This window comes from Hyla sarda, chromosome 3 (genome assembly GCF_029499605.1).
Source record: "Hyla sarda isolate aHylSar1 chromosome 3, aHylSar1.hap1, whole genome shotgun sequence".
In the NCBI taxonomy this organism is placed as follows: Eukaryota; Metazoa; Chordata; class Amphibia; order Anura; family Hylidae; genus Hyla; species Hyla sarda.
The window spans coordinates 257599908-257610774 of NC_079191.1; the positions used below are offsets into that span (position 1 = coordinate 257599908).

At 44.4% G+C, this 10867-nt stretch overlaps 1 protein-coding gene across 1 annotated transcript; it reads left to right on the forward strand.

The window, feature by feature from the left end:
• The first annotated feature begins 211 nt into the window (after positions 1-211).
• Positions 212-7983, forward strand: CENPW (centromere protein W). The gene is made up of 3 exons (XM_056566486.1): positions 212-436; positions 508-621; positions 7691-7983. The coding sequence occupies exons 1-3, from the start codon at positions 347-349 to the stop codon at positions 7715-7717; spliced, it is 231 nt and encodes a 76-aa protein (XP_056422461.1). The 5' UTR covers positions 212-346; the 3' UTR covers positions 7718-7983.
• The last annotated feature ends 2884 nt before the right edge of the window (positions 7984-10867 follow it).

Below are 10867 nucleotides of genomic sequence, written 5' to 3' on the forward strand. Positions count from 1 at the left end.
CAGCCAAATGCTGGGAGTTGTAGTTTTGCAACAGCAGGAGGCACCCTGGTTGGGAAACACTGAAATAAACCATGAAGCAAGTGTTAGCAACATTTGCAGCAGCACAGAGGCGCTCTTCTTTTCTCACACTACCGACACTGTTTATGCATGTGAAGGACTGCAGGAAAGAGCCTTTAACCGTTGACGTTTTCCCGCAACAGGAAAGCCCTAGAGCAGCCGCACGATACTTCCGCCCTTACCCGTACTCATCGTCTGACGTCATTATCCCGCGTCGCTGTGTAGACGTCATCTGTCAGTCCCGGGGAGTTTGAACACAATCCGTGGAGTGTCTTCGGTTCCCACCACCATGGTGCGCTCGGTGCCCCGGGGCACCGTCAGATCCGCCATCAAGAAGCGCCTTCCCGAGCTGCGGCTGGATGGCAATGTGGACCTGCTGGTGAGGGCGAATGCCATACTGTGTATTCAGAAGAGCTGCCGGTGTATCTGACTTTATTTCTTCCTTCTTAGATCTATCTGAACTGTGTGCTGTTCCTGCAGAGACTGGCCACAGAGGCCCGCCTAAAAGCCGTGGAGGACCGGAGCTCAGTCATCAAACCTGCGCACATCCGAGCCGTAGCCAAGGTACCTGTCTCCATACACATTGTGCGGCTGTTGCTGTACAGCGTTAGTGCTGAACATTATAGGGAGATGGGAGGGGAAACAACCAGCAGGTAGGGCTATTGTAACTAAGCCTTAGACTCTCATTACATTGGGGGGAAATGTATCAAATCCTGTGTATAAGAAGTGGTGCAGTTGCCCATAGCAACCAATCAGATTGCTTCTTTCGTTTTTATAAAGTCTGCTGAAAAATGAAAGAAGCAATCTGGTTGCTATGGGCAACTGCTCAACTGTTTTATCTACACAGGTTTTGATAAATATCCTCCATTGTGTTTATATAGGACCGATTCACAGAGGGGGTATGTTTGTGCTGGGCGGCATACTGGTTCATACCGAATTCCGAAATTTTTTTCCTTCACGATATTCATTTTTCCCATACCACAATACTGGTTGGGTATTATCAGCCCAGCACTGCTGTCCCTACATCGGGCAACTAAGCATGTGACCCTCGTGCACTGTTCTGCTTCTCTTCCCCCCCCCCCCAATGAATTATTAGCCCAGCGCTGCACTGTCCCCCACATTGGGGAACTAATCATATGTGACCCGCGAGCGCTGCTTCTCTCCCCAGGCTGCAAAAATAAACCTTAACTCTCCTTCCTACCGCGTTCTCCGGAACCAGCCTCACCGTCCCTCCACTGCTCTTTCTGCTTCCTGGGGATGGGAACGTCACAGAGCAGTCAGTGTATCACGGGCTGCAGCGATGTCCCACCTTGGCCGATGATGGGCTGAGCGCATTGTCATGTAAGGAGCCGACCGGCTTCTTACATGACAGTGTGTCCGGCCTAGGCGGGACAACGCTGCGGCCGGTGATAGGCTGATGGGTCTGTGACATTCCCATCCCCAGGAAGCAGCATGAGGCTCGCATCGCTGGACCGTGAGGCCGGTACTGGAGCAACGGGGGAACGTAGGAAGGTGAGTTAAAGTTTATTTTTGCAGCCCGGGCACTGGATAGTACAGCGCAGCGGCTATTAATTATATTGGGGGGAGAGAAAGAAGCATTGCTCGCGGGTCACATGATTAGTTCTCTGATGTGGGGGACAGCGCAGCGCTGGGCTGTTAAACCAGGGTGGGAGAAGCAGCGCCCACAGGTCACATGATGGGGGGGGGGGGGGGGAGGAAATACCGTTAAATACCGTGGAACCACCATAATTGACAAAAATACCGTGATACCAATTTTTGGTCATGCCGCCCCGCTCTAGGGTATGTCCTGATGTGTGCCTGTGCTTATATAGGACCGATTCACAGAGGGTGATGGAGGTTCTGCACAACAGGATTTTGGAACTGGACATCCGCGCTGCCAGAAGGGATGTTGGCATCAAGGGTAGTGTAGACCAGATCAGGTAAGAGAAATATACTTTATAGCACGCAACACCTTTCAAGGCCGGGTTGGCCATTTTATCAGGCGTTGACACCTGATAAAATGGCCAACCCGGCCTTGAAATGTGTTGCGTGCTATAAAGTATATTTCTCTTACCTGATCTGGTTTACACTACCCTTGATGCCAACATCCCTTTCGGTAGTGCGGATGTCCAGTTCCAAAATCCTGTTGTTCAAAACCTCCATTGCCTTACACGTCAAGCCAGGGTGGGAACGCAGTTGCAGCCTCCTTCAGTCACTGGTGCTTTGCTTTCATGCGTGTTGTGCCTTAGCTCTGCACAACCATACTAGGTGAGCACATAGTGCACCAGTTTTCCTTTTTTTTTTATTTATTTATTGGATCTACACATGGGAGCGCTTTGTGTTCTGTTCTTTTTTGACGAATCACAGATGGGCTATGTCCTGATGTGTGCCCAGCTTGTACCAAGCAGTTTACATCACCCATAGAGTCAGTGGCCCAGATTTATCGAACTGTGTTAGAGAAAATATAGAGTGATTTTCCCACATCAACCAATCACAGCTCAGCTAACGAGCTCTGGTAAAGTGAAAGCTGAACTGTGATTGGCTACTGTGTAAAAATCACTAAATGTTTTTCTCACACTGTTTGATAAATCTGGTCCAGTGTTCCACAATGTTTACAGCTTAGTATAGGACTATCCACAGAACATTATCACCACTGCATTTGACAAACATTAGGATTTTGTGTTGGAAAGTCAGGTAAACGGGGCCGGTGGATGTGTTTTGGCATGTATGTCAGGATGCAACAGGCAAGATTCCTCCAACAATTAGACGGGATACATCAGGCGCTGAGACCAGATAGAAAGGTAAGTGAGGTTTATTACCCACAATGCAACGCGTTTCACGGACTAGCCACTTCCTGATGCCTGAGGAAGTGGCTAGTCTGTGAAACGTGTTGCATTGTGGGTAATAAACCTCACTTACCTTCCTACTCGGTCTCAGCGCCTGATGTATCCCGTCTAATTGTTGGAGCAATCTTGTCTGTTGCATGCTACACTGGGACGTGGAGTGGCTGCAGAGACCATGAATTTGATATAAGCTATCCCATTGTTGTACTTGGTTAGCAGTACAACCACACGTGGTAAGCGCAGTTCACATTAGCATTTCCCACTGTACCTAAGGTATTACAGCACGGAGCGCATCCTTCCTTCTTTCTATTTCAGTCATGTATGTCAGGAGACCACCATGTGACCATAGCTTAACCCCTTAAAGACAATTGACGTAAATGTACATCATGGTGCGGGGGTACTTAACGCACCATGAAGTACATTTACGCTCCGCTTAGACAGTGAGCATCGGTCCAGTGCTTGCGTCATACGCGGCAGGTCCCGGCTGCTATTAGCAGCCAGGGACCCCCTGGTAATATCGGACATCCGCGATCGCGTGGATGTCCGCCATTAACCCCTCAGATGTCGTGATCTATACACTGCGGCGGTGCGGTCAGTAAAATGGATGGACGGATCGTCTGCGGCGCTGCTGCGGGGATCCGATCATCCATAATGGCGGCCGGAGGTCCCCTCACCTGCCTCCGTCCGCCTCCTGGGGTCTTCTACTCTGGTCTGAGATCGAGCAGACCAGAGCAGAAGATAGCCGATAACACTGAACAGTGCTATGCCCTGTGCATAGCACTGAACAGTATTAGCAATCAAAGGATTGCTATAAATAGTCCCCTATGGGGACTATTAACCCCTTAACGACACAGGATGTAAATGCTCATCCTGGTGAGGTGGTACTTAACGGACCAGGATGTACATTTACATCCTATACATAACCGCGAGCATCGGAGCGATGCTCGGGTCATGCGCGGCAGGTCCTGGCTGCTGATAGCAGCCAGGGACCCGCCGGTAATGGCAGACATCAGCGATCGTGTGGATGTCTGCCATTAACCCCTCAGATGCCGTGATCAATACAGATCACGGCATCTGCAGAAGTGCAGCACTTAATGGGGATGATCGGATCGCCCGCAGCGCTCCCGCGGCAATCCGATCATCTGTAATAGCGAGGTCCCCTCACCTGCCTCCGTCCGTCTCCCGGCATCTTCTGCTTTGGTCTGGGCACTATTAAAGTGTAAAAATAACCCTGAAAAATCCCCTCCCCCAATAAAAATGTAAATTGTCAGTTTTTTTCCCCATTTTACCCCCAAAAAATGTAAAAAATAAATTAAATAAAAAAAATTTATTGAACTGTTGAACAAAAATTGAACTATTAAAATATAATGTTAACTGTCCCATACAGTGAACGGCATGAACGTAAAAGAAAAAAAAAGAAAAAAATTGCTGCTTTTTTAACATTTTATTCCCAAAAAATTGATAAATGTATTAAGTTTTATATATGCAAATGTGGTATCAAAAAACATTACAGATCACGGCGCAAAAAATGTGCCCTCATACCGCCGCTTATACGGAACAATGAAAAAGTTATAGGTCAGCAAAATAGAAGGATTTGAAATGCACTAATTTGGTTAAAAAGTTTGCGATTATTATTATATTTTTTTAAAGTTGTATAATAATAGAAAAGTATGTAATCATGGGTATCATTTTAATTGTATTGACCCAAAGAATAAAGAAAACATGTCTATTTTACCGTAAAGTGTACAGCGTGAAAACAAAACCTTCCATAATTAGCAAAATTGCTGTTTTCTTATAAATTTTCCCATACAAATAGTGTGTGTGTGTATGTATGTGTGTGTATATATATGTGTATATATATATATATGTGTATGTGTATATATATATGTGTATGTGTATGTATGTATGTATATATATATATATATATATATATATATATATATATATATATATATATATATATATATATAATTTTTTTTTTTTTTTTTTTTTTTTTTTGCGCCATACATTTTATGGCAAAATGAGTTATGTCATTACAAAGGACAACTGGTAGCCCAAAAAACAAGCCCTCATACTAGTCTGTGGATGAAAATATAAAAGTTATGATTTTTTTTTTTGAAGGCGAGGAGGAAAAAACGAAAACGTAAAAATTTTGGGTTGTGCCATACATTTTATGGTACAATAATTGGTTATTACAAAGTAAAATTGGTGATGCAAAAAACAAGCCCTTATATGGGTCTGTGGATGGAAATATAAAAGAGTTATGATTTTTAGAAGTAGAGGAGGAAAAAACGAAAATACAAAAATAAAATTGGCCTGGTCCTTAAGGGGTTAAAGGGTTACGCTGGGATTTTTTTCTCTTCAATCTTTGAGCCCATGATGGCATTTTATTATATTGTGTAATATACTTCTATTACCTCTGTTCACTGCTTTGTCTTGTTTTAATGCACGAGACCCACACCTGAAAGTGCTGTAGTGCAGATAATTACAGTTTACTGCTGACTTTGACCTTTCCCAGCCTTCCATGCGGCCAGAGACTATAAATCGTAAGTCACATGGGGGGAGATTTATCAAAAACTGCAGAGGATGAGTGATGCAGTTGCCAATGGAAACCAATCAGATTGCTGCTTTTGTTCTCCGGGGCGGTCCTCTACCTGGTTATTGGAGGTCAAAGCATCAAACTGCAGCTCAGCAAATCGGTGGTTGCAGCAATGTCCTGCCTCAGCCAGTGATTAGCTGAGCTGCAGTGTGATGTATTAGCCCCAGGGCCATGGCTTCATACATCACACTATAGGGGTGTGAATCGCCAAGAATTTGGCGATTCGATTCGAATCGCGATACCAGTGTGGCGAATCGATCTATCGCGATATATCGCGATACCGTCTAGGTGACGATACATCGCGATATATCGCCCACCTGGGAGCATTCATAGATCCCAATAGACGCCGCTGTCAGCTTTGACAGCGGCGATCTAGTACTCCGGTGCACACTTTTTTTTATGTTATCCCGTCCGGGCTGCAAAATAAAATAAAACGCACTTTATCTTACCTGCCAACGAGCCCGCGGAGCTCCGGTACAGGTGTTCGGTCCCCGGGCTGTATTCTTCTTACTTCCTGTTAGTCCGGCACGTCACATGGAGCTTCAGCCTATCACCAGCGGAGGCGGGACATCGCTGCGGCCAGTGATAGGCTGAAGCTCCATGTGACGTGCCGGACTAACAGGAAGTAAGAAGAATACAGCCCGGGGACCGAACACCTGTACCGGAGCTCCGCGGGCTCGTTGGCAGGTAAGATAAAGTGCGTTTTATTAAAAATTCCACATCCCTAAAAGAATCGATTCAAAAATATTTTGAATCGATTCTGTATCGGCAAATGAAAAATCGCGATTATCGCGAGAATCGATTTTTTTCTTACATCCCTATCACACTACCACTCAGCCAATCACTGTCAAATATTACTAAAAATGACCTTACACCCATGTTATTGCTGCAGCCAATCACTGGCCTCATTGTATGCTGCACAGTGAGCTGCAGCGGTTATGTCGGTGTACAGGTATGTTATTGCCGCAGAGAAGTAATCTAAGGTGGACCAAGGCAGTGGCAATGATTAAAGAGGTTATATAGTATATTTTATTGTTTTAGCACAACCCCAAAGGCTAGGATGATATATATATTTTTTAAAAGTCTGATATCCCTTTTAAGCAGAGCAGTTATTAAAGCGTTACTATCTTTTCGGCCGGCGGAAGGATACAGGTGAAACCTAAAGCACTATTTAGTTGCCAAAGACTAGCACCAAAACACGTGATCAGACAGACTGCCTGATTCTCCATCCTGGAAGTTCCCTTCAAGTCTGAGACTTACTGGATGGGACATCAGGCAATTCCATCTGTTCTTGTGAGTTTCGTCACTTGTCTTGGGCAAAAGTTTCACTTGTATCCTGTTGCTGCCCGAAACACTAGTAAAACTTTAATTCTCTAGATGTTTTCTTCATCAGGGATATGCCACCAGTAAGGTAATTGTACATATTACCCTATATACTCTTGTATAAGCAGAGTTTTTCAGCATGACTTTTCGTGCTGAAAACGCCCCCCTCGGCTTATACTCGAGTGAACTCTCCACCTGTCAATCCCTTCATCAGTGGTCTTCAACCTGCGGACCTCCAGAGGTTGCAAAACTACAACTCCCAGCATGCCCGGAAAGCCATTGGCTGTCTGGGCATGCTGGGTGTTGTAGTTTTGCAACCTCTGGAGGTCCGCAGGTTGAAGACCACTGATGGTGATGTTGAAGGGGGGGGGGGGGGGTGATGTATTTCCCACCCTAGGCTTTTAGTCGAGTCAATAACTTTTTTTTTCCTGGGCTTTTGGGGTAAAATTAGGAGCCTCTGCTTATACTCGAGTATATACGGTATTCAAAACTAAAAACTAGGCAGATTTTTACAAAAAGGGTAGGTACCAGAGTACCCCTACTAACCTTGTCTTTCCAATTTTATGTTTTCCCAGAGTACAAATGCTTACTTGAGCCTGAGTATTCCTGTCAAAATGCCTTTAAAATGCATTTCAGCCATCTGTGTTGTGTATAGAGAGAGTCTTTAAAGCTGACATACCCATGACACAAATGCACATGAGTGTGGAAAGGGGTTACTGCAAAACCACTTGTCTTATTACTGTATTTTTATTTTTTAATTGATGTGGTTGTAATGGGATTTTTTAAATGTAGGGGGATAGACATTGCTATGAGATTTATAAACAGATTTTTATGTAGAATAACAGGAATATATAATTTTATTTTACAGATTGTCCTAAAGAAGTCAAAAGGATAACGATTGTAATGAAGATCCTGTGACAAAATGTTATTCGGATGCCAATATAAGACAGAATTACAGCTTATCTTTGTGCCTTGTATATATTAGTTGTTGTTGTTGTTGTTTTTTTTTTTAACCATGTGATTTTTGTTCAAGCACTTTAAAGTAAATGTGTTTTACATTACCATAACTTTTCAGCACATTTATCATCCATTTATTAATGACAAACAAGAAATGAAGAGGAAACTATTTTTGCTGTCTTTATAAAATATAAAAAACTATGACTATTTATAATATGTGGGCAGCAGTTGGCCTTCAGAATAGGATTACAGGTGTAATTAGCTGTACAGCAACGAATAACCGCATGCATTTTTGCAGAAAATTTTACAATATTTTTTTTTGTTCATTTGTGGGAAAAACGTATGTGGTAATTATTTACGATATGGCTAATTAGCTGCAATGTGTAAACACAGCCACAATCTAGTTAATGGTTTTTCTGGGTAATATGCAAGTTGCATCCTCTTTAACCCCTTCCCAACCCATGACATACATTTACGTCAAGACCAGGAAGGTTTTTCCGACCTATGATGTACATGTACATCCTGCAGATACTGGCCGCTACTCACGGCATGCCACCCCCCCCCGGTAAGGTGGTGGCGATCACTAATAGCCAGCCATCTTGCCCCGGGACTTAGGGAGGTTTTGCCGCCCCCCCCCCCCCCAGTGTGATTGCTACTATCAGCTAGGCAAATCTGACTAGCCGATGGCAGCGTTTCACAATGAAAATCCTGAGCAGAGCGGTATGTGTGTCCCCATCACTGGGAGAGTTCCTAGTGTCCTGTCCCCCTTCCCTGATGTCCCTTACCCCTCCCGAGCTCCTGCAGCAATGTCCTCCTGCATGCTTCACTTCCAGGTGAAGCGGGGGCAGTACATTGTTTTTTTTTTTTTTTTTTTTAAATGAGCTAAGTTGTGCAACCGCTCTCCCTAGTGTCCTAAACCAGCTACTGCATCTTTTGTGCTTGACAGGGCAGACACTTGGGGGAGCTGTTGTATAGAAGTAAAAATAAAATATAACATATACATATAGTGTTATGGCCGTAAATGTTGGCACCCCTGAATTTTTATATAGAAAAGGATTGCAGTAACACATGTTTTGCTATACACATCTTTATTCCCTTTTGTGTGTATTGAAATTAAACCAAAAAAGGGAGGAAAAAAATCAAATTGGACATAATGTCACACCAAACTCCAAAAATGGGCTGGACAAAATTATTGGCATCCTTTCAAAATTGTGGAAAAATAAGATGGTTTCAAGCATGTAAACTCACCAGGGGCAAGTAACAGGTGTGGGCAATATATAAATCACACCTGAAAGCAGATTAAAAGGAGAGAAGTTCACTTAGTCTTTGCATTGTGTGTGCCATACTAAGCATGGACAACAGAAAGAGAAGAGAACTGTCTGAGGACTTGAGAACCAAAATTGTGGAAAAATATCAACAATCTTAAGGTTACAAGTCCATCTCCAGAGATCTAGATTTGCTTTTGTCCAGAGTACGCAACATTATCAAGAAGTTTGCAACCCGTGGCACTGTAGGTAATCTCCCTGGGCAAGAATGGAAGAGAAAAATTGATGAAAAATGACAATGCAGGATAGTCTGGATGGTGAATAAGCAGCCCCAAATAAGTTCCAATACACAGACCCTGGAGGACCCCACTGCTGACACAGACATAAAAAAGCAAGACTACATTTTGCCAAAATGAACTTGAGTAAGCCAAAATCCTTCTGGGAAAACGTCTTGTGGACAGATGAGACTAAGATAGAGCTTTTTGGGAAAGCACATCATTCTACTGTTTACCGAAAATGGAGACCTACAAAGAAAAGAACACAATACCTACAGTGAAATATGGTGGAGGTTCAATTATATTTTAGAATTGTTTTGTTGCCTCTGGCAAGCAGGACAATGACCCCAAATATGCGTCAAAAAGCACCCAGAAATGGATGGCAACAAAGCGGTGGAGAGTTCTGAAGTGGCCAGCAATGAGTCTAGATCTAAATCCCATTGAACACCTGTGGAGAGATCTTAAAATTGCTGTTGGGAAAAGGCGCCCTTCCAATAAGAGAGACCTGGAGCAGTTTGCAAAGGAAGCATGGTCCAACATTCCGGCTGAGAGGTCTAAGAAGCTTATTGATGGTTATAGGAAGCGACTGATTTCAGTTATTTTATTTTTTGTGCCAATTTTGTCCAGCCCTTTTTTGGAGTTTGGTGTGACATTATGTCCAATTAGCTTTTTCCCTCCCTTTTTTGGTTTAGTTCCAATACATACAAAGGGAATAAACGTGTTACTGCAATCCTTTTCTGTGAGAAATACTTCATTCTAGGGATTTCCCGATACTAGCCATTTCCCTGGTATCAGGGACTCGTTTAATGTAATCAGAAACCAAATCAGATACCTGCTGCCGCTCCGCTGCCCCGTTCTCCCATCCGCATAATGGCGTTCTTTGGAGGATCATGTGACACACATGTCCACCTCCTCCACTGCGCCCAGCGTAACGCTACGGAGGAAACAGAGTGACGTGTATGTCACATGCTCTTCCATAGAACGCCATTATGCGGACGGGAGAATGGGGGAGCAGCAGCACCCGTCAGAACAGCCGCAGGTGAGCTGTTTACAAGGGTGGGGGCTGCGGTCTACAGGGGGCCTGCTGTTTACAAGGGGGGCTGCGGTCTATAGGAGGGCTGCTACTAACATCTGCAGGGGGGCTTGCTGTCTACAAGGGGGGCTGCTACTGTCTACAATGGGGTGCCTGCTGTTTGCAAGAGGGGGCACTGTCTACAAGGGGGGGGGGCTGCGTTCTACAGAGGGGCTGCTACTAATGTCTATAGGGGTGCCTGCTGTCTACAAAGGGGGCTGCTAGTGTCTGCAGGGGGATACTACCTAATATTAAAGGCAATCTTACAGCAGAGTCACCTGCACTAACTTGAATTTATAGGTAGATAGTGCAGGTGACCCGGTTTCTACCGCTGCTCACCATGTGGTCATCGGTTTCGCTGCCCAATGAAGAAGAGAAATCTTGGCTCATATTACAGCAGCCGCCTCCATTGCGCACAATAAGGAACCCACTAGAGATGAGCGAACTTACAGTAAATTCGATTCGTCACGAACTTC